At 40.9% G+C, this 25,091-nt stretch overlaps 1 protein-coding gene across 2 annotated transcripts in view; it reads left to right on the forward strand.

The window, feature by feature from the left end:
* The window catches only part of OSBPL1A (oxysterol binding protein like 1A), a 231,032-nt gene that overhangs the window by 46,340 nt on the left and 159,601 nt on the right, over positions 1-25,091 (forward strand). For both annotated transcript variants that reach the window (XM_023207765.2, XM_026456023.2), the window contains exons 5-7: positions 9,833-9,944; positions 18,008-18,093; positions 19,252-19,396. In XM_023207765.2, the coding sequence (XP_023063533.1) occupies positions 9,833-9,944; positions 18,008-18,093; positions 19,252-19,396 (343 nt within the window). The remainder of the gene's footprint in view (positions 1-9,832; positions 9,945-18,007; positions 18,094-19,251; positions 19,397-25,091) is intronic.

The following is a 25,091-nucleotide window of genomic DNA, read 5'->3' on the forward strand; positions in this document are numbered from 1 at the left end:
GCCAGTGTGGTCTCGACCTCCTGATCTTTAGTGATCTGCCCACCTTGGCCTCCCAAAGTGCTGGGATTATAAGCGTGAGCCACCGTGCCCAGCCTCATTTTTTATGTCTTCTTGCTCTACCTGGACTAGTTGGCCTCCAGAGCTGTACACATGGTGGTCATTCTGGAGCTTATGTCTCAGTCATTGTGGGAATTCCCCTCACCACTTTCTGATGTTGGATTTCCTGTTTCCTGGGTCCTGTGTCTTCCTCCATCTTGATTTGTCTGTCATTTAGTGGAACACAGCCTTCAGGAACTGCTTGAGAAAGGTTGCATGGGAAATAAGTTTTTTGAGAATTCATATGTCTGGAAATACCTTTGTATTTGAGTGATAGTTTGGCTATGTATAGATTTCTAGGCTGGAAATCACTTTCTCTCAGAATTTTGGAGGTATTGTGTCACCGTTTTCTAGCTTTTAGTGTTGTTACTGAGAAGTCTAGAGCTATTCTGATTCCTGGTCCTGTGTGTGTGACCTGATTATTATTTAATCACTGGAAGTATATAAATTAAAATTAGAATCATAGGCTGGGCTCGGTGGCTCATGCCTGTAATAGCAGTGCTTTGGGAGGCTGAGGAGGGAGGATCACTTTAGGCCAGGAGTTTGAGGCCAGCCTGGGCAACATAGTGAGACTCCCTCTCCACCCACCCCCGCCCCCCAAAAAAGAATGACAGATAACCTAATACAACAGTGACTTGCAAAAAAGTTAGTTCATTTCTCTGTAACCTAAAAGTCTAGATAAGTGGTCTTAGGCAGGTGGCAAATACTCAAATACTCAGATTTCTTCTGTCTTAATGTTCTACGATGTGTGACTTTGACCATATCATCGCAATTGGGAGCATCCCAATCCCAGGAAGCAGGCTAGGGGGAGCAAAAAAGGGACAAAGAATATATACAAACTGCCCCTTCTAGAAGATTCCCAGAGGCTGTTATATGAGACTTCTGCTTAATCCCATTGACTGAAATATTCATGGCCACACTAGCTAAAGGGTAGCAAGGAAGTGTAGTCTTTATTCTTGGTGGCCATCTGCCAAGCTAAAAAATGTCATTAGGGGTCAGATGGGATCTTCCCTTCACCCTTGGTGTCCTAGAATTTTACTGTGTTTACCTTTAGACTTTTAAACCTGTGAATTAGGTTTCCATTGCTGCATAACAAATTGCCATAAACTTAGAGGCTTAAATCAACACCCATTTATTATTTCACGATTCTGAAGGTCAGAATTCCAAGCACACAGCCTAACTGGATTCTCTGCTCAGGGACCGAGAAGACTGAAATTAAGGTGTCAGCTGAACTGTGTTCTCATCTGTGGTTGGGGGCTTTTTGCAAGGACACGCAGGTCGTTGGCAGAGTTCACTGTTTTTTTTTTTTTTTTTTTTTTTTTGCAAGGGATCACTCTCAGCTCTTACAGGCCACCCTCACATCATGGCCACACAGCCGTGTCTGGACTTACTCATGCTTCTCATCTCTTTGCCAGGAAGAGGCTAGCCCCTTTTGAGGGCTCACTTCAATAGGTCTGTCTACCTAGGATAATATGTGTTTCTTAAGGTTGACTGTGCCATATAACAAAATCTAACCAGGGAGATGTCTTCAAGTCTATCTTCTAGTCTTTCTGTTGCGTATTTTATTTCTGCTGTTATTTTTCCTGGTTAAGAATATTAACTTTTTGACTGGATGTTCCTTTTTTAATAGCATCCAATCTTGGTTAATGAAGAAATATCTCATTTCTCTGAGGATATTATAGTTCTTTTAAAGGTTTTCTTCCAGATTTTCATGTCTTTCAAACTTTTTTTTTCTTGTCTGGATCTTTCTCCTTTGTGCTGGTCATATGTCAGATCTCAGGTTGTAATTGGCTATTGATTCATATTTAATACTGACACTTTTCAAAGCCTATAGAAGTTATGAGAGCATAAGTGAGACTTTTTTTTTTCTTTGAGACAGCGTCTTACTCTGTCTCTCAGGCTGGATGGCAGTAGTGTGATTACAGCTAACTGCAGCCTTGACCTCCTGGGCTCAAGTGAACCTCCCACCTCAGCCTCCCAAATAGCCAGGACTGCAAGTGTGCACCACCATACCTGCCTGATTTTTAAATTTATTGTAGAGAAAGGGTTTTGCCATGTTGCCTAGGTTGGTCTCGAACTCCTCGGCTCACACAATCCCAGACCTCAGTCTCCCCAAGTGCTGGGATTATAGGTGTGAGCCATTGCACCTGACGGTGAGTGAAACTTACTGACTGTTGGGCTTCATCGTGTGGTGAACTTTGTTCAATATATATAGTAGACAGTGGTGTTTCTTTTACCTTTTTGAAGGCTTTTTAATTTCTTTCTTTTTTGAGACAGAGTGTCAGTCTGTCACCCAGGCTGGAGTGCTGTGGTGCGATCTTGGCTCACTGCAACCCCCGCCTCCCAGGTTGAAACGATTCTTCTGCCTCAGCCTCCCCAGTAGCTGGGATTACAGGTGCGCGTCACCATGCCCTGCTAACTTTGTATATTTTTAGTAGAGATGGAGTTTCATCGTGTTGGCCAGGCAGATCTCGAACTCCTGACCTCAAGTGATCCACCTACCTCAGCCTCCCAAAGTACTGGGATTACAGGCGTGAGCCACCATGCCTGGCCTGAAGGTGTTTTTATGTATTGTATAAAGCACATTAACCTCTGTGCCTCAGGTTCTGTATCTTTAAAAAGAGGTGTAATAATAATACCTACCTTGTATGATTTTTGTGAAGATTAAAACAAGTTTAATAAAAGTGAAACTTTAGAACAGTGTCTGATACAAGTAAATGTTAATTACATATTGGGTATTATTATATTTACTTAGAAATAATTATTTAAGTCTTTAATCTGGCCTTAAACTTGATTATATCTTTGATTTTTCTCAGGAAAGAACTAATATATTATCTTTTAAGTGGATATATATTTATTGTCGATGATTTTCAACAGAAATTTGGGTTTTAGGGGATACTTTCTTTGTTTGCCAAAGTCTAGGGAGTTGTATTTCGACACATATGGGCACTGGATTAAAACTTACCCTTTCAGGTAACCATCTTTCGGTAGCTGAGTTTTTAAATGTTTTAACACATTATCCTGCCCTCTCTATAACAGTATATCAACGTGATGAAACCTCAAAAAGGTGTTCTGATATGTCTTTGGTGTTGTATTAATATGAGTTGTATGACTCATTATTTAAATAGTTTTTTTGAACCTCTCTTTATAGCTTTATAGTCTCTAGGAGTTCAATAAGCATAATTTTTTTTTTTTTTTTTTTAGATGGAGTGTCGCTCTGTTGGCCAGGATGGAGTACAGTGGCGTGATCTCAACTCACTGCAACCTCCACCTCCTGGGTTCAAGTGATTCTCCTGCCTCACCCTCCCGAGTAGCTGGGATTACAGACACGCACTACCATGCCCGGCTAATTTTTGTATTTTTAGTAGAGACGGGGTTTCGCTATATTGACCAGACTTGTCTTGAACTTCTGACCTCATAATCTGCCTGCCTCAGCCTCCCGAAGTGCTGGGATTACAGGCGAAAGCCACTGCACCTGGCCCAATAAGCATGATTTTTAGAAATTATTTCTCCTTTCTAATCTTGAAACCTGAAGCCTGCATTAAGAAATTGCTTTACGGCCGGGTGCCGTGGCTTATGCCTGTAATTCCAGCACTTTGAGAGGCCAAGACGGGTGGCTCACCTGAGGTCAGGAGTTCAAGACCAGCCTGGCTAATACGGTGAAACCCCATCTCTACTAAAAACACAAAAATTAGCTGGGTGTGGTGGCGGGCGCCTGTAATCCCAGCTACTTGGAAGGTAGAAGGCTGAGGCAGGAGAATTGCTTGAACCTGGGAGGTAGAGGTTGCAGTGAGCCAAGATCTTGCCACAGCACTCCAGCCTGGGTGACAGAGTGAGACTCCGTGTCAAAAAAAAAAAAAGAAAAGAAATTGCTTTACAAGAGGTAAAACTTTTCATGTGGTATTTCTGTTGAAGGTAGATAATTTTACAGAGAAATTATCTTTCAAAATCAGTACGGGAGTGTTCATAGCAGCATAATTCCTAACAGTGAAAAAGGAAAGGCTGAGTTTGGTGGTTCATGCCTGTAATCTCGACACTTTGGGAGGCCAAGGCAGGAAGATTGCTTGAGGCCAGGAGTCCAAGATCAGCCTGGGAAGCATAGCAAGACCCCGTCTCTACAAAACATGAAAAAAAAAAATAGCTAGGCACAGTGGCCTGGGCCTGTCGTAGTCCCAGCACTTTGGGAGGCTGAGCTTGGAAGATCTCTTGAGCCAGGAGTTTGAGGTTGCAGTGACTATGATTATGCCACTGCACTCCAGCCTGGGCAACAGCGTGAAACCCTGTCTCTACCAAAAATAAATAAAAATAAATAAAAAGTAGAAATAACTCAAATATTCGTTAGTTAATTAGTAAACATGTGGTGTATTCATGCAATGGGGGATTATTCAGAAATCAAGAGAATGAAGTACTGATACACGCCAAAACATAAAAGAACCTTGAGAACTTGCTGACTGAAAGAAGCCAGACACAAAGAGCCACGTATTGTTTGATTTATTTATAGAAATGTCCAGAGTAGGCAAATCCATAGAGACTGAAAGTAGATTAGTGGTTACTAGGGGATTACGAGGAGGGGAAATAGGCAGTGATTATTAACAGATACGGGGTTTCTTTTTGGAGTGATGAAATGTTCTGAAATTAGATAGTGATGATGTACAACTCTATGAATATACTCAAAGCCACAGAATTGCGCGCTTGTAGCAGGGTGAAGTTTATGGTATGTGAATTACATCTCAATAAAGCTGTTAGTTTTTTAACAATCTGGGCATGAGGATTTTTCTCTAAGTATTTCATCTGAGATGACTTGTGTGATGGTGACAGCAATATAATGGCCCAAGGCCGGGCGCGGTGGCTCAAGCCTGTAATCCCAGCACTTTGGGAGGCCGAGACGGGCGGATCACGGGGTCAGGAGATCGAGATCATCCTGGCGAACACGGTGAAACCCCGTCTCTACTAAAAAATACAAAAAACTAGCCGGGCGAGGTGGCGGGCGCCTGTAGTCCCAGCCACTCGGGAGGCTGAGGCAGGAGAATGGCGTGAACCTGGGAGGCGGAGCTTGCAGTGAGCTGAGATCCGGCCACTGCACTCCAGCCTGGGCGACAGAGCGAGACTCCGTCTCAAAAAAATAAAAAATAAAAAATAAAAAAATAATGGCCCAATAAGGAAACGACCGACTGCTGAGCAGAAAGTGGAGCTGGGGTGATTTGGGAGCTTGATTCGTGGCTGTGGTCACGTTGTTCTTTGCTCTCACCCCTGTGGCGCTGCTGGTCCAAACATACTCTGTGCTGCCATTAAAAAATAAAAGTATCATGCTTAAAGTGAATACTTTGCTCCTCTGACTTTTTAGTAGTTAGTTGTCAAATTGGCCGAAGTGCTGTCTTTGCCAGGAATATTTTCAGTAAAAATCTTTATTCAGGAAAAAGTATTGAAAAACAAATAGCATTGTTCTAGGTGCAGGGAGTGTAGCAGTGAACAAGAGACCAAATCCCTTTTTTCATCAAAGAGGAGCAAACAATACAGGCATTTAGAAGTGCTATGAAAATGAGTAAGGTAAGGGGATGAGAGATTGGGAGTGGATCATGCTACTTTAGACAGTGAGTGAGGAAGCCTTCTCTGAGGAGGATGCTTGCATTAAAAAATATATATATCTACATCTCCTTTATCAATTTCCTTTTTTTTTTTGAGATGGAGTCTCGCTTTGTTGCCCAGGCTGGAGTGCAATGGGACAATCTCAGCTCATTGCAACCTCTGCCTCCTGGGCTCAAGCAATTCTTCTACCTCAGCCTCCCAAATAGTTGGCACTATAGGTTCACGCCACTACGCCTGGCTGATTTTTGTATTTTTAATAAAGATGGGGTTTTGCCATGTTGGCCAGGCTGGTCTTGAACTCCTGATATCAGGTGATTCGCCCACCCCGGCCTCTCAAAGTGATGGGATTACAGGTGTGAGCCACTGTGCCTGGTCTTTCAAATTCCTTAACACCTGATTAATCGGACGCTTTCTAGTCTGAGTCTTGGCTCTCCCAGTTAACTGAATTTTTTCCCAAAGGTCAGCAGTGGTTTACATACTTTAAGAGTTTCTGTTTTCTTACTTTTCCATAGCTACACTTTAACGAGGCTGACTATTTCTCTGGGAGGAAGCATGCTGCAGTTTATTTCTCTGGCTGCTTTTATGATTCCTGCCTTTTTTTCCCTTACCTTTCATCATAGATGTTCTTTTGATTTTTTTTTTTTTTTTTTTTTTAAACATTCTTCTCAGCTAGGTGCAGTGGCTCACGCCTGTAGTCCCAGCACTTCGGGAAGCCGAGGTGGGCAGATCACTTGAGCTCAGGGGTTCGAGACCAGCCTGGGCGACATGGCAAAACCCTGTCTCTACAAAAAAAATGCAAAAATTAACCAGGCATGGTGGCACACGCCTGTAGTCCCAGCTACTCGGGTGGCTGAGGTGGGAGGATCACTTGAGCCCAGGAGGTCAAGGCTGCCATAAGCCGAGGTCGTGCCACTGTATTCTAGCCTGGGTGACAAAGTTAGACCCTGTCTCCCCTCAAGAAAACAAAAACAAAAAGACAAAAAATCCCCCACATTCTCTCTTCTCTTGAAACTTTCCCCTCAACAAACCAATCTACTCTGTGGCTTTATTTTCTCCTCCTGGGGTTTACTGGACATCGGCACTTTGACCTCATGCTCTGCTCTAGGCATCCAGGTCCTCTGCTCTGCTGCATGCTGGGCGTCCCTCACTGCCCCTCGGGCATCTGAAACTTCATGCACCTAAAATGGGCCTCATCTTCCTCCAGCACCTGCTCCCTACACAATATTTGAGTTGGTCCTTGAAGAGTTTTCATTGAAAATCCTCCTTTCTGCTATCTCCACTGGAGAACATACCCATTGTGTTTAACCTAGACTGCTTATTTTATTTTATCTTTTTTTGGGACAGAATCTTGCTCTGTCGCCCAGGCTGGAGTGCAGTGGCACAATCTCCGCTCACTGCAACCTCTGCCTCCCGGGTTCAAGGGATTCTTGTGCCTCAGTCTCCTGAGTAGCTGCTGGGACTACCAGCATATGCCACCATGCCCGGCCAATTTCTGTATTTTTGGTAGAGACCACGTTTCACCATGTTGGCCAGGCTGGTCTCGAACTCCTGACCTCAAGTGATCCATCTGCCTTGGCCTCCCAAAGTGCTGGGATTACCTTTGTGGACTTACTGACCGTTTGTACATCTTCTTTGGAGAAATGTCTCTTCAAGTCCTTTGCCCATTTTTTAATCTGGTTATTTGTTTTGTTTTTGAGTTTTAGACATTCTCTACATGTTCTGTATATAAATCCCTTGTCAGATACATGATTCGCAAGTATTTTTTCCTGTTCTCTGGATTTCCTTTTACTCTCTTGATAGGGCCCTTTGATGTACAAAGTTTCAAAGTTTGATGAGGTTTTTCATTTTTTGCCTGTGCTTTTGGTGTCGTATGCAAGGTCTTACGAAGCTTTCTTGGTATTTTTTCTTCTAATAATTTTAACAGTTTTAGTTTTGATATATTTGACCTATATCAAGTTACTTTTTGTATATGGTATAAAGTATGTGTTTAACTTCATTCTCCTGCATGTGGATATTCAGTTTTCCCAGTACCATGTTTTGAAAAGACTATCTTTTCTGCATTGAACTGTCTTGGCACTTACGTCAAAAATCATTTGACCATATATCTGAGAGTTTATTTCTGGGCTGTCTAGTCTGTTCTGTTGGTCTGTGTGTCTGTCTTTATACCAGTACCACGTTGTTTGGATTATGGTAGCTCTGTAGTTAGTTTTGAAGTCAAGATGTATCTCTAACTTTTTGTTCTTCTTTTAAATATTATTTTGGCTTTTTGGGGTCCTTTGAAATTCCACATGAATTTTAGGATGGGATTTTCTGTCTCTGTAAAAATGTCGTTAGTATTTGATAGGGATTGCATTGAATCTGTAGATAGCTTTGGGTAGTATTCTCCTCTTAACAGTATTAATTCTTTCCATCCATGATCACAGGATGTTTTCCCATTTATTTATGTCATTTTAAATTTCTTTCAGCAGTGTTTTGTGCTGAGTCTTTTGTGTATAAGCCTTTTGTCTTCATGGTTAAGTTTATTCCTAAGAATTTTATTCTTTTTGATGCTACTATAAATAGAATTGTTTTTCTTAGTTTCCCTTTTTGGATTGTTCATTGTTGTCTTTGCCCATTTGTAATTGGGTTGTCTTTTTATTGTTGAGGTGTAAATGTTCTTTATATATTCTGGATACAAGTCAAGAGATTGTATTTATACATTTTTTTCTCATTCTGTGGGTTGCTGTACTTTCTTTAATTAATATGAACTATTTAGGTAAAGCATGAAAATGTGAATCCCAAAATGTTACCTTTAAGATGATAGAAAATGTTAAGATATTTTATAAGAATTCACTTTATTAAGATATTAGGAGATTTAAAAAAACAATTTTCCTATTTTTAAAATGTGTTAGTACATTTTATAGAATGATACTCAAATATGAAAAATGTGTTTGTAAACACTATGTACTGTACTGGGAAATGTAGGTATAAAACAATTGTGGCATATAAGTAAAATTATGTTACAAAAGCTCAAATTTTGCATAGGGAAATTGATTAAGAAATACACCAAAATGTTTATAGTGGTCATAAAATGATAAGAATAATAAGTATATGTATTTTTTGCCTGTTTATGTTTTTCTAGATTTTATTTAAGCATTTTTTGCTATGAAAACATTCTAAAAGAATGTAGGAAATGTATGTTATGGCCCAAAGGAAAGATGAAATTCCTAGGACAACATGTAGCGATGCGGGATATCACTTCATATTTTACAGGCACTGTCAGTCTAGAAGTTAGAATAGCGCTGTTTTTCAGCCTCCCTTGGTGCAAGACTGAAGAGCAAGCATTGCCATCATCCCCTCCCTAGGTGCTGTGTATCTGAAGATAATCAAACATCAAATTTCTAATACTGTCCACAATATCAGAAATTCTGTTCCTCAATTTCTGCTGTCTTGTTAAGTGGTGTAACTGACCCAGTGATACTGGATGTATGTACATTATCAATTAGTTTGAAATTTCTATAAGACCAGCTAGCCACTTAGAGTAAATAAAAATCTGTAGTGTATTATCTGTTATTGAATATTGACTCCAGGAGATCGTCATGCTTATCTATTTTTTTTTTCTTTTTTTTTTTTTTTTTGTCATGCTTATCTAATGCTTAATTATAATGCGTCATTGTAAACCATTCCTCCAATAATGGTGTATCCTATCAGTCAATAATGGTGTATCACTTTAGAAAATAATGCTTTATTTTGTTTAAATATCAAGATTAATTTTAAAAAATCTTGGTCTGTTGGGCAGAAATTATATTTCTCAACAGGCCTTAGAGGAATGATCTTCAGTGAATGTACTTCCTTCTCTAATTTAAATAGTGGCTGTGTTTACTAACACATTTAATTTGACCACATGAATTACTTTGTCAGAACAGCCAGATAGTTTACGTAAAAAATCAATTATAGAAGTTGGCTATGTATCAGTTGCGGATTGGCAATTGTTTAGGCAATTGTCAAGTATTATCACAATTGAATCACTTATTGTAGACATAACGTGATATATTCTCACATAGTAGTTTTTTCTATTGTGGAGACTCTGTAGTAGTTAGAAATTTGGAAAAGGGTGGTAATGCAATAAAATCTTAGCGTAATAGTTAAAAATCAATTCTCTGATTTTTAGGAGTTGGTCATGCTTCTCTTAGAATATAACGCTGATACTACTGTTGTTAATGGGAGTGGACAGACAGCGAAAGAAGTTACTCATGCTGAAGAGATCAGAAGCATGCTTGAAGGTAAATATCATGGATGTGAACATAAACAGCATTTACTTTCATTATAACCAAGGTTCAGATTATGACTAAAAATGGCTTCTGAGAAAGAGGACAAAACAGAGGATAACCAGCTGATGGCTCTAATGATAATGTCATCTTGGAGTCATTGATTAAACACACAATTACCTATATGATAGTTTCTTCACTTAAAGCTTTTAAACTCTTAATTTGTACAAAATTATGGCAAGTTTTAAAAATCTGTTTTTCAGGCTGGGTGTGTTGGATCACGCCTGTAACCCTAGCACTTTAGGAGGCTGAGGCAAGAGGATCACTTGAGGTTAGGAGTTTGAGACTAGTCTGGGCAACATAGTGAAACCCCTGTCTCTACAAAAGATAATAAAAAAATTAAAAATTAGGTGGATATGGTGGTGTGCACCTGTAGTCTCAGCTACTTGGGAGGCTGAGGCAGGAGGATCATTTGAGCCTAGGACCTTGAGGCTGCAATGAACCCTGATTGCGCTACTGTACTTTGGTCCAGGCAACAGAGTGAGACCCCCACAAAACATTTGTATTTTGGGTCTCAAAAAAAAATCTGTTTTTCAAATACTCAACAAAATTAAAAGTAGAAAATTGGAGACATGAGGGAATGTGCCTAATAGGCTGATGAAGTATGACAATGAAGGGATACAGAAATGCAGGACGGTAAGAGGTGGCAGTGCAAACTGTAAGAGGTGTTGCTTTTGGAAGTCACTTGATGTTGGGAAGATAGCTCTGGCTGCCTCAGTTTTCTTTTCGCCCAGGCTGGAGTGCAGTGGCGTGATCTTGGCTCACTGCAACCTCCGCCTCTTGAGTTCAAGCGATTCTCCTGCCTTAGCCTCCCAAGTAACTGGGATTACAGGCACATACCACCACACCCGGCTAATTCTTTGTATTTTTAGTAGAGACGAGGTTTCACCATGTTGGTCAGTCTGGTCTTGAACTCCTGACCTCAGGTGATCCACCCACCTTGACCTCCCAAAGTGCTGGGATTACAGGCCTGAGTCACCGCACCTGGCTCGCTGTTTATTTATTTATTGAAATGAGGTCTCACTATGTTGCCCAGGCTGGTCTTGAACTCCTGGTCTCGAGCGATCCTCCCATCTCAGCCTCCCAAAGTACTAGGATTACAGGTGTGAGCCACTGTGCCTGGCCTTCTCAGTTTTCTTGAGGACTTCATTGCAGTATAGTAGGCAGCAGTAATTTCTTGATGGTTGAGCTTCGTTGTTATGAATGTCAAAGACTAATTTGCTTTTAAGAAAACATGAGTCTGCAATAACTCAGGACTTTCTCTAAAGCGGCTTAAAACAAAAACATTTCCATGCTTATATTTGGACACCCTTATACAATAGGATCCTTCTTTGAATGGCCAGGGCTTTCCTATCATTATTTTTTAGTAGTATTTCTAATACTGAGAAGAGAAGATCTTTAATTTTCTACTTAATAAGTAAAGATACTGAATTAGAGTTGCAATTTCACACATACCCTTTCTTTCTTTTAGAATTCGGAGAAAGGCAATATAATTTTGTGCTTAAAGGATGTTGATTTCTTAATTTAAATTTTCAATAATTTTATTTAGGTAAAAACCAAGATCCTGTTGTTTATTACCCCAAAGCTAAAATCTTCTCACTTGTTCTATAGTTTAAAAAACAAGACAAAGTCTATTTGTCAGACTTCTTAAGGTCAGTGTCTTGTTTCTGCACTCAAAATGAATCCTCTCCTTATCAATGAACAAGCAAATTAGCACATAACATATTCTATCAGACACTGTGTTATATGAATTTAGTAACATGTAGAACATATTAGCTGTGGTTCCTGCCCTTTAATAATTTGTGACCAAATAGGGAGGATGAGGTACTGTCTTTATGTCCTGTTATTTTAATTAGAACAAGAAGAGAACCAGAACTGAGGTTTTCCTGACAGACTGGAATGTTAGGTTAGTCTGACAAGTTGACATTTAGTAAGGGCAATTGTAAAGACATGCTCTAAGACATTTCAAAACCAAACTGCACGAGGAAAAGGGCTTAGCTGACTTTACAGGTAATATGATTTGTCAGTTGATGTGGTCTTAGCCTGGGAAATAGAAGTAGAGACTGAATTGAGTGATTCTGCTCTAATGAGAGCACCTTACCCACATATAATATCATTTGTGGATAGAGCGTTAAATGGATGATTGGCAGACTACTGGAAGTACCTTGAGGAAGGTACTTAAGTACCATAAGTAGACCATAAGACCATAAATAGATCAGAAACCATGTCGTAGGGGCCGGGCACCATGGCTCATGCCTGTAATCCCAGCACTTTGGGAGGCCGAGGTTGGCAGATCACTTGAGGTCAGAAGTTCGAGACCAGCCTGCCCAAAATGGTAGAGCCCCATCTCTAATAAAAATACAAAAATTAGCTGGGCATGGTGGTGGACACCTGTAATCCCAGCGGCTTGGGAGGCTGAGGCAGAAGAATCACTTGAACCTGGGAGGCAGAAGTTGCAGTGAGCTGATAGCGCCACTGCACTCCAACCTGGGAGGGCCAGGCGCAGTGGCTCACGCCTATAATCCCAGCACTTTGGGAGGCTGAGGCGGGTGGATCATGAGGTCACGAGTTCAAGACCACCCTGGCCAAAATGGTGAAACCCTGTCTCTACTAAAAATACAAAAGTTGGCTGGGTGCAGTGGCAGGCGCGTGTAGTCCCAGCTACTCAGGAGGGTAAGGCAGGAGAATTGCTTGACCCCAGGAGGCGGAGGTTGCAGTGAGCTGAGAGTGTGCCATTGCGGTCCAGCCTGGGCGACAGAGTGAGACTCCATCTCAAAAAAACAAGCAAAAAAGAAACCACGTCATAGGATAATGCATGGAGAGACGGGAAATGTTTTACCCTAGAAAGAAAGACATAGGCAGGCACAATGAAATTATACTCAAGTACCTGAGAGCTGTTCCTTGGGAGAAGGGATGATCTTATTTGTGGCCAAACCAGGGCTGGTTGATTGCCCAGTTGATGGAGTAGCAGAGAGTTTAGGTTTGGGTCCAACATATAGGAATAATGGCTTGGATTGCCTTGAAAGATACATGATTGGAGGTATTCAGCAAAGGAGATACTTGTTAGGCACTATTACTAATGCCGCCTTCTTCTGTATCTTGTCTTTTTGTTTTGAAAAATTTCGGCCGGGTGTGGTGGCTCATGCCTGTAATCCCAGCACTTTGGGAGGCTGAGGCGGGCAGATCACAAGATCAGGAGATTGAGACCATCCTGGCTAACACGGTGAAACCCTATCTCTACTAAAAATACACACACACACACACACACACACACACAAAATTAGCCAGGCATGGTGGCACGTGCCTGTAGTCCCAGCTACTCAGGAGGCTGAGGCAGGAGAATCACTCGAACCCGAGAGGCAGAGGTTGCGGTGAGCCAAGATCACACCACTGTGGTCCAGTCTGGCCAATAGTGAGACTGTCTCAAAAAAAAAAAAAAAGAAAAGAAAAGAAAAATGTCTAACCAATGGGAAAGTTTCAAGAATACTACAGTAAACATTTGTATGTCCTTCACTCAAATTCACCAATTATTAACATTTTGCCACATCTGGTTTAGACTGTTAAATATTTTGTTATTTATTTACTTTTAATTTTTTTGTTGAACTATTTGAGAGTAATTTGCAAACATAGTGATACTTCACCCCTAAATACTTTAGTATCTCTCTCTTTTTTTTTTTTTTGAGACAGCGTCTCACTCTTTTGCCCAGGCTGGAGTGCAATGGTGCAATCTCAGCTTACTGCAAGCTCCGCCTCCTGGGTTCACACCATTCTGCTGCCTCAGTCTCCTAAGTAGCTGGGACTACAGGCAACCACCACCAGGCCCAGCTAATTTTTTTTGTATTTTTTTTTTAGTAGAGATGGGGTTTCACCATGTTAGCCAGGATGGTCTCGGTCTCCTGACCTCGTGATCCTCCCGCCTCGGCTTCCCAAAGTGCTGGGATTATAGGCATGAGCCACTGTACCCGGCCTTCAGTATCTCTTAAGGACAAGGATTATTTTCGTACATAATCACAATATAGTGCTCAATTTCAGGAAAATTAACATAATATTGTCTAATATATATTTTTATATTCAGATTTAGCCTGTTGTCCAAATAATGTCCTTTGTAGCATTTTCCCCTCCAATCTAGGATCTAATCCAGAACCTCACATTGCATTTAATTGTGACATCATCTCTTTCATTTCCTTTTATCTGAAACAACTCCTCAGCCCTTATCTTGATACTGATTTTTTTTTTTTTTTTTTTTTTGAGACAGAATTTCACTCTGTCACCCAGGCTGGAGTGCAGTGGTGTGATCATAGCTCACTGAAGCCTTGAATTCATGGGCTCAAGTGATCCTCCTGCCTCAGCCTCCCAATTAGTTAGGACTATAGGCATGCACCACCATGCCTGGCTTATGTTATGTTATTATTTTATTTTATTCATTTTTTATTTTATTTTGTTTTGTTTTTATAGAGACAAGGCCTCAATATATTGCCCAGGCTGGTCTGGAGCTCCTGGCCTCAAGTGATTCTCTTAATTTGGCCTCCTAGAGTATTGGGGTTAACAGGTGTGAGCCTTGCCACCTGGCCGATATTGACCTTTTTGAAGAGGAAAACGGTTGTGGAATTATTTGTAGAATGGCCCTTGATTTTGTTTTTTCTCTTGTGATTAGATTCAGGATATGTATTTCTGTCAGAAACATTATGTAGGTGAGTTTATATCCCATGCCAGTGCATCCTATTAGGAGGCACATAATGTCACTTTGTTTCATTATCGGTGATGTTAGCTCTGATCACTTTGTGATCCACTGTAAGGGCATCTTTTCCCTTTGTAATTAATAAATGACCTACAGGGAGAAAAATTGAGACAATGGAAATACCCTATTTACCAATAAACTTCTACTCAGTGGTTTTAGCATTCATTGATAATATTTGCCCTAATCATTGATTAGTGGTTGCAAAGTAATGATTTTTATCATGAATGAAAGATATTTTCCAGGTGCTGTCCTGCATTTCAAGTGTACTACTATTCAGCCTATTCTCTGCATGTATGTAAGCATCAGTCAGGGCAGAGGTAGACTTTGTGACTTATAAGATCCTTACGTACTTGATTCTGATGGAAAAGAAAGACAGTTTAGAGTGATACTAAATTTAAATCTTATAGGACAAATATTTTTTGGATCTGTAGCATTTGCTTTAAGAATATTGAGATATAAAGTATATGCAGAAAAGTTCACATCATGAATGTATAGCTCCTTTAGAACTGTTTCTGTGGAGTACATCTCTGTAAACAGCATCCACATCTACAAGTAGAACATTGTGAGCATTCTAGAAGCCTGACCACCCAGACTAGAATATTTGCTTTTCATTGATGTAATCAGCAGTGTTGTTTCAGGGTCCTGAAAGAATACAGGACAGGAACATAATCTAAGAACATATATAGTATTTTCAACTCCAAATCCCTGCCATTTTCCTTCACTTATGAGCCCAGACAACCTAGAAAGAAACAATAGAGTATCTTTTCTTTTCCTTCCCTAAAACCTGGAACAAATATTAAGCATTATTTGAATATTCAACGCATATTTATTGACCAGCTATGCATTGTGCCAGACTCTGTCATAAATGCTTTGGTTATACAGATAAGAACAAGTACCTGGCCGGGCGCGGTGGCTCACGCCTGTAATCCCAGCACTTTGGGAGGCTGAGGCAGGTGGATCACGAGGTCAGGAGATCGAGACCATCCTGGCTAACATAGTGAAAGCCCCTCTCTACTAAAAACACACACAAAAAAATTAACCAGGCATGGTGGCAGGTGCCTGTAGTCCCAGCTACTCCGGAGGCCGAGGCAGGAGAATGGTGTGAACCCGGGAGGCGGAGCTTGCAGTGAGCTGAGATCGCACCACTGCACTCCAGCCTGGGTGACAGAGCAAGACTCTGTCTCAAAACATAAAAACAAAAACAAAACAAAACCATACAAAAAAAGACCAAGTACCTGGCTTCAAGATTACAGAGGGATAAATTACAGGTCAGAGTGATACATGCAGTGGTGGAGGGATGTACGAAAGGTATGGGAGATGTCACTGTTCTCAAAGAGTTCCTAGTTCAGCAGCCGTAGAACCAGTGGGAGGAAAGATCGAAGACAGTGCATCCCAGCCGCAGAAGCCATGCACAGTCTACAGAGAGGCTTGGCTCAGCAGTAGCCAGGGATAGTCTACAGAGAGGCTTGGCTCAGCAGAAGCCATGCACAGTCTACTGAGAGGCTTGGCTCAGCAGAAGCCATGGACAGTCTACAGAGAGGCTTGGCTCAGCAGAAGCCATGGACAGTCTACAGAGAGGCTTGGCTCAGCAGAAGCCATGCACAGTCTACAGAGAGGCTTGGCTCAGCAGAAGCCATGCACAGTCTACAGAGAGGCTTGGCTGTCTTCTGAGGTAGAGTCTGGGTGTGGAAATAAAAATGTGGGTAAAGAAGATGATGGTATATAGCAATGTTAGTCATTTCTTAAGACAAAGGTAAACTAGTTTCAGCAATTCCTGGATTCAATATATGTGTTCCCTGTAGTTTAAATGCAATGGTACGTGTAGACTCTTAAACAGCATTTAGCACATAGTGATTACTGTTAACGAATGTTCATCTATTTCCCCAGTCACCTGGCTCCCCTACCTGCTTCTCTATCCATGACTTGACTTTAGCCAGGATGACCTGAAAAACCTTTTATAGTTTCTCCTTTGCAGCCTCTGCACAGGACATTGTAGACGTATATTTAGTGGGATCACCAAGCCTTTCTCTGAAAGCACTTCCTTTCTATAAACCAAAATAGAATTCAGATCTAGCAGAAATTAGATCTTACTTACATATTCCAGACTCTTACACAAGTCAGATTACCAGTTGCTCTTTTGCTGTAAGTATGACTTCAGAGAAAGCATAGTGATAAGAGCACGGACTCTGGAACTAGCCTGCTTGAGTTCAAATCCCAGCTCCTCCACTTCTGGTTGTACAACCTTGGTTAAATTCCATAACCTCTTGGTGCCTCAGTTCCTTTGTCTGTAAAAATCAATATAATAACAACACCTACCTCAGAGTAGTTAATGAGGATTTTATGAGTTAGTATTTTTAAGGAGCTTTGAATAGCACTTGGCATGTAGTAAGTGCTAAAGTATTTGTTAAAGATATAAAAATAGGCAAGGCGGCTCATGCCTATACTCTCAGTGCTTTGAAAAGTCGATGCAGGAAAATTGCTTGAGGCCAGGAGTTTGAGACCAGTCTGGGCAACAAGTAAGAACCCCGTCTCTACAAAAAATAAAAATATTCGCCAGGTGTGGTGGTGTACACCTGTGGTCCCAGCTACTTGGGAGGCTGAGGCAGGAGAATCGTGTGAGCCCAGGAGTTTGAAGCTGCAATGAGCTATGATTGTGCCACTGCACTCCAGCCTGGGTGACAGGGTGACAGGCTTGGTGATCCCACTAAATATACATCTACAGTGTCCTGTGCAGAGGCTGCAAAAGAGGAACTATAAAAGGTTTTTCAGGTCATCCTGGCTAAAGTAAAGTTATGGACAGATGACTTTCTCAACATATATACATACATACATACATAAATTTTATATTTTAATGTGGCAATTTATAAATAAATTGATATGTCTGCATATATTTATATGATGTGTACGTCTATCCATGCTATTTCTTGTTATTTTTCACATTCTAAGGTTCTGGAAGCTATGAACCCCACTTATCTACCTTTCCAAGGCACATATTTAATAGTATTTCAGTACATAAAAGTAATCCATAATTAGTTTTGATGGTGATTGTTAGTGAGTAAAATACTTAAAGACTTCTGAATTAAAAACCCAAATTCATCCAAACCTGAAATAAACAGAACTCTATAATCCGACTTGTAAGGTAATAACAATACATTTTAACTGCATTTGAATTACAATCCAAAACATTTTGGTTTTTCTCATCATGATCACTTTATTCTTTATAATGAATTTGTAATTTGATCCTGACTAGCAGTGGATAATAAGTACTTTTCTTTTGCAGCTGTAGAAAGGACTCAACAAAGAAAGCTTGAAGAATTACTTCTAGCAGCAGCAAGAGAAGGCAAAACAACAGAACTCACAGCTCTGGTAAAACAAACAAAAAAACCCCAAAAGACAAAAAGCAGTCTTTCTTTATACTTCAGGAAAATTTTTACTTAATGTTAAGTACATAATTTAGTTGAATTGTGGAACCAAGAACTCCAGAGATCACAATAATAGAACCAAAGTTCTTAAATATCTAAAAACACTCAGCATGGTGATAGTTGAAGCAGGACACATTTTAAATGGTGATATTTTTCTGGATTTCTGATTTATACCCATCCCAGTCCCCCTGAAAACCTGATGGATAAGAATCTGATTTTTCATGGTAAATAGTTAATGTAAGGACAACTTATATATATATATTATACACATTTTGTGATTAAGCCAATTGAAACATAATAATTAGGACCCTATAAAGGAATAAGTCTTTCTAGTTTTGATCAGCAGTAGTTTCTGGGAGGAATGCTACACTTCTGGAAGGAACTATGCAAAGAAGGGACAATATTTTGGAATACTTACACCACATTAGACTGAAACGTTTGCCTGTTCCCCGCCCCGCCCCCCTCAGAAGACCTACTTTGAGTTTCCATTCCTTCACAGTCTCATTAAACATGAAACTCTAAATTTGTTCTGAATTCATGACTGAAGCACTGCCATTTGCTTTAAAGTTATTTCAGCTCATTTGAAAAGGCCTCTTTGGTTTCTAAGTATAGTGCCTAAAGCAGTTTTTAAATTTTGTGAAATGGAAGCTATATAAAGAAGCTTCTAAAGCAATAAGTTGGGAACAACAAATTCAGTAGAACCTTGACATTTACACATTTAACATTTATGGTTTTAACTCCCCTGAAATACTGGCAGACTGATTCTGCTGTCACAAGTGTGAATTACAAGGCTGGTAGGGGCAAGTAAATCATTGTGAAATCTTAGTGTCCGAGGTGTGCGAGATGGCGCTGGCACAGTGCAGAGTGTCTGTTGTCAGAGGGGTTTGAGACCTGGACACAGACCTGAGAGCTATCTCAGGGCATCTCAGAATAAGCATAGGAGTGGCAGGGTTGGCTGGTTTAGTGAGCAAGAAACCACTAACAGCCTAGATGCCAAGGAGCTTGGCTATTCTTCAGGCTCTGCTGATACACCTTCCTGTGAATTATGAGAGAAAGTCTATCTTTGATATATAATTCTGCATTGCATTTTTTTAATTGTTAGCTCAACAGGCCCAGTCCTCCTGATGTTAACTGTTCGGATCAGTTAGGAAATACACCCTTGCATTGTGCAGCTTACCGGGCCCATAAACAATGTGCCTTAAAGCTTCTAAGAAGTGGAGCAGACCCTAATCTGAAGAACAAAAATGGTAAGCATGTTGGTGAAAACCACTGTTGGCCATTTTGAAACTATAAAATGAAGGCAATGCTATATAAAATTGTTTTGTTTCAGTATCCAGCCTTTGTTAAACTGTAAGGTTTGTTATTTGCAGTATCTGTATTCTATAGAGTTGCCACCAGCACTGAATTAGGGAACACTGAACTATTGTTCCTAGAGGAAAATACAAGATTAGGTTCCTGCAAACCTCAGGTCTCAACATTTTCATGAATTGATCATTATGAAACCTTATGGTTTTTTCTGTTTTTTTTTTTTTTGTTGTTGTTTCTATTTAATACATGTTGTTGACTCATTCACATTGAACTCATAGCCAATAGCATCATAGCTCACACTTGAGTGAAGTTTTCTTCATAGGGCACATCACAGCCTTTTCCACTGAGATACATTAGACTGCACTTCAGCACAATGCTTGGGGCCATTTTTTTTTTTTTTTTTTTTTTTTGAGACAGAGTCTCTCCCTGTCGCCCAGGCTAGAGTGCAGTGGCACCATCTCAGCTCACTGTAACCTCCTCCTCCTGGGTTCAAGTGATTCTCCTGCCTCAGCCTCCCGAGTAGCTGGGGCTGCAGGTATGTACCTGTAGTACACCATGCCTGGCTGGTTTTTTTGTAATTTTAGTAGAGATGGGGTTTCACCATGTTGGCCAGGCTGGTCTCCAACTCCTGGCCTCAAATGATCTGCCCACCTCAGCCTCCCAAAGTGCTGGGATTACAGGTGTGAACTACTATGCCTGGCCACTTGGCACCGTGCCTGGCCATTTTAAACAGCAAAGTCACCAACAAAAGCACAAAGGGTGGAAAGTGTGACCCTAAATAGACCATGACAAGGACATTTGTTTATAGTAGGAGAGCTTCTAGAATGAAACAAGAAGGCCAGGCATCACCTTCTTCTACCTTAGCTGGGAAAATGAGCACTGGGCAACCCACATTTTCACCACTCTGGGCATGTTTGTGAGTGACTGAGAAACTGTGTGAATATTGACGTTGGGGTTACAAGTGAATTTTAGCAATAGGCAAATATGCAAATATGGAATACATAAATAATGAGGATTGACCATACGTGTGTAGTCATAAATCATTAGCCTTCATCACAAGGCAGGCCGGTGTACCTATGTTTAATTTTATATATTCAGTTAATATATATTTTATATGTAATTAAAATTAACTGGTATGTTATATCCATGGACAACTCAGTGACTTGATTCGTATTACATACGGCTAGCGGGGCATACTGTTCTTTTTTTTTGGACAGAGTTTCACTCTGTCACCCAGGTTGGAGTGCAGTGGCACGATCTCGACTCACTGCAACCTCCACCTCCTGGGTTCAAGTGATTCTCCTGCCTCAGCCTCCTGAGAATCTGGGATTACAGGCATGCGCCACCACACCCAGCTAATTTTTGTATTTTTAGTAGAGATGAGCTTTTGCCATGTTGGCCGGGCTGGTCTCGAATTCCTGACCTCAGGTGGCCCGCCCGCCTCAGCTTCCCAAAGTGCTAGGATTATAGGTGGGAGCCACTGTGCCCAATCTCTTTTAAAAATTTTCTCCTTAGAGATGGGGTCTCACCCTTTTGCTCAGGCTGGAGTGCAGCGGTGCGATCTTCGCTCACTGCAGCCTCAAACTCTGAGCTCAAGTGACCCTTTTGCCTCAGCCTCCTAAGTAGCTGGGAACACAGATGCATGCCACTATGTCTAGCTAGGACCTGAGCTTTACTGACATCAGTAGAAGTGGAAAGGAGAAAGAAAATTGGTTAGAGATCCCCTGCTTGACTGGCTGTTATGCTCGAGACTCTCACTGTCGAATAGAAATATGACGGGAGTCACATAGGTAACTTTAGGTTTCTAGTAGCCGTGTTAAAAGTGAAAAAAGGTGAAATTAATTGTAGTTATGTGTTTTATTTAAAGTAATATATCCACAATGCCATTTCAACATATAATTGGTAAACAATAATTATCAGTGAGATCTTACGTTCCTTTTTTGATACTAAGTCTTTGAAATCTGGTGTGTATTTCTGCGCTTACAGCACATCTCAGTGTGGACTAGCCACATGTCAAGCACTGGGTAGCCGCATGTGATTACTGTCCGCCATATTGGACAGTGTAGCTCTACACATAGCGAGCTGTCCCAGAGGCTCTCTGGTTCACTGCGTTGTCCTCACCTCGCACATACTATTCTCTGCCAGAAGTGCTCTTGTCTTTCTTGTCCATCTGGTAAACCCTAGTCTTGCTTTAAGAGCTAGCTCAAACTCTGCTTCCCCAGAGAGCCTTTCTTTGTATCCCTAAGACCGATACAGGTTCGTGGAGCTGGAGAGAATTCAGAAATCAACCCACGTAAGTACGGTGATTTAATTTTCGACAGAGGTGTGAAGGCAGTCAATGGAAAAGGATAAACTAGGAGTTACAAAAGCAAAAAATGATGTCAAAGTGAGATTTTGGCCAGGTGCAGTGGCTCACACCTGTAATCCCAGCACTTTGGGAGGCCGAGGTGGGCGGATCACGAGGTCAGGAGATCGAGACCATCCTGGCTAACACGGTGAAACCCTGTCTCTGCTAAAAAAAAAAAAAAAAAAAAAAATACAAAAAATTAGCTGGGCGTAGTGGCACATGCCTGGTAGTCCCAGCTACTCGCGAGGCTGAGGCAGAAGAATTGTTTGAACCTGGGAGGTGAAGGTTGCAGTGAGGCGTCACTGCACTCCAGCCTGGGCGACAGAGTGCATCTCAACAACAATAACAAAAAAAGAAAATGTGATTTCTAGTGTCTTTACCAGTTTGCCAAAGACTTGAGCAGTTTTTCTGTGTGGCATTTTATAATGATTTTTCCTTCAAAAATGTAGATTCAGAAGAGTCCAAATGAATAAGAATTAATATAGTTTCATACAAATACCAGTCTAAATGGAAAAAAAACTTCCCTTGTAAATAGTGAAAAGTTACTATTGGTATTCAAAGGTATATTTACTCTATAGTTTATATTAGTAACCAAAGTTGAACATTCCTGTTAAAGCTATTAAATTTTTTTTGACAGAAGTCAGAATGGCATCTTCTGAAAGAGAATAATTTTTAAAAATCAGGCCAGGCATGGTAGCTGAAGCCTGTAATCTCAGTACTTTGGGAGGCTGAGGTGGGCAGATCATTTAAGGTCAGGAGTTCGAGACCAGCCTGACCAACATGATGGAACCCTGTCTCTACTAAAATATAAAAATTAGCCGGGTATGGTGACAGGTGCCTGTACTTCCAGCTACTTGGGAGGCTGAGGCAGAAGAATCACTTGAACCCAGGAGATGGAGGTTGCAGTAAGCCGAGATCGTGCCACTGCACTCCAGTCTGAGTGACAGAGTCAGACTCCCTCTTAAAAAAAATAAAATCAATCAATCAATCAAAGGCTGGGTGCAGTGGCTCACTCCTGTAAGCCCAGCACTTTAGCAGGCCATGGGGGTGTAGATCACTTGAGGTCAGGAGTTCGAGGCCAACATGGTAAAACCTTGTCTTTACTAAAAATACAAAATTAGCCGGGCATGGTGGAGCACGCCTGTAATCCCAGTTACTTAGGAGTTTGTGGCAGGAGAATTGCTTGAACCTGGGAGGTGGAGGTTGAAGTGAGCCAAGATTGTGCCACTGCACTCTAGCGTGGGTGACAGAGCAAGACTCCGTTTCCAAAAAAAAAAAAAAAAAAAACACCCAAAAGAAAAACATTAAAAAAATCTTCAAAAATAAAAAAAAAAAAAAAAAAAAAACACAAATTACCAAAGCATAGTCACAGTTACTTTGGCATCCTCCTAATCTATTTTCAGGTCTATTTTAGAACATTTTTTAAAAATTGTAAAGCTAATGCTTGTTATAGTTGCAATGAGGAAAACAAAAACAGTAGAAAAGTATATAATCACTTCTAACCCAAACATCCAAAGATTTAGTTTTTAGTTGTCCATGTTTTAGTTTTAGTTGTTAATGTTCCATAGTAACATATTTCTCTTAAAGTTTTAAATAATAGATACTACCTTAAGAATATAAGCAAAATAAAAGTTATATATTACTCATAGACGAATACACAGGCATTTCATGATATTCCAAAGCTGGAAATGGCATTAGGCATCAGATGGGATGGAACTGGGAACCAGAAAACTGTTAGGAACCATGATGGCTGCCTTGTGTGTGTCTGTCTCTCACTGCGTGGTCTGACCATGTCTTCTAGCAGACCAGCTGTTTTATTTTCCAGTATACATAATGGAAGATGGCTGCCCCGTGACTCCACTTAGGAGATCACAATATCTCAACCTCAGTGTTACATTTCAGCGGGAGATAATGTGTTAGTACCTGCTTGTGTCAGGCGTCTGTGCCTAGTGTGGCCACTTGGGACTTTAGGGGCAGGACGTGTGGTACAGAGATGGCTGCCAGGGCCTCCTCCTGGGAATGTGGATAGGGACAGAGAGGTGAATGGATGAGGACTAGCAGACACCTCAGAAAGTGTCTCTTCATTTTAGTTGACAGGTTGTAAATAGAGTTGGCCTATTAAAATTCCACTTTTATGAAGCATCAACAGCTTTTCCACATTGTCCCCAGTACTTCATGAGGATATAACATAATTTTTTCACTCAAAAGTCTAGTGATAAGAACAATTCTGTATTTTTTTTTTAAGTGAAAATGTCCTAGTCTTTTTTTTTTCTTTTCTTTTTTAAAAAACAAGGGGCTGGCTATGGTGGCTCATGCCTGTAATCCCAGCACTTTGGGGAGGCCAAGGCAGGAAGATTGCTTGAGCCCAGGAGTTTGTGGGCTGGGCAGCACAGCAAGACCCATCTCTGAAAAAAAAAATTAAAATTAAAATTAAAAAAATAAAAGCAAGAATATTTAAAATTTTTAATCAAATTGGTTAATGCATCTCTTTGATTTCTTCTAAGACTTCTGAGCTTAGGTAGAGATTTGGTAAATGTTTAATTCTCTTTCCTCCCAGTTTAATCACATTCATTCATTCAGCAATGCTGCGCCTCCACTGTGTGCCAAGAACTGTCCTAGGTGCTGGAGGCCCAACACTGAACAGAGCCCAAAAGTCTCCATGCTCTTGAGCTCATATTCTGGTGCGAGGAGATAGACAACAAATAAATGCATATGTGCTATCAGGCCGTGAGGTGCAGGAAAATAAAATAGGTTGAAAGGGCTAGAGAGTGATGGTAGGGTGGGGGGTATCTTAGAAGGGATATAAAGGAAGCGCTCTTTAAGCAACTTTGAGCAAACAGCTGAGTTGAGTGCAGGAGTGAGCCCTGAGGATTTCTGGCAGAAGAGCATTCAAGGAAAACAGAAAGCCAGTGTAAAAGCTCTGAAGTAGAAGAACACGTGGCACACTGAGGAAAAGGAAAGCTGCCAGTGTGCCCAGAGCAGGGTGAGCTGGAGAAGAATGGATAGCATCAGAGCAGCCAGAGGCCCAGGCCTCCAGGGCCTGGTTGGCTGTGAGCAGGAGCTTGGTGGTGTGTGAATGTGGTTGGAGGGCTTTGAGCAGGAAAGTGAATGTGAGAGTGTGTGTTAGGATGTGGGAGTCTCAACTTGTCAATCCCTTACCTTTATACCCTTTATCGAGTAATCTTTCCTTTTCCATTATTTTGTCATGCCTTTCTCATACATTCTAAGAATTCCTTTTCTTTCTTTCTTTTCTTTTTTTTTGAGACAGAGTCTTGCTCTGTTGCCCA

The sequence above is a fragment of the Piliocolobus tephrosceles genome, chromosome 18 (assembly GCF_002776525.5).
Source record: "Piliocolobus tephrosceles isolate RC106 chromosome 18, ASM277652v3, whole genome shotgun sequence".
NCBI classification, from domain to species: domain Eukaryota; kingdom Metazoa; phylum Chordata; class Mammalia; order Primates; family Cercopithecidae; genus Piliocolobus; species Piliocolobus tephrosceles.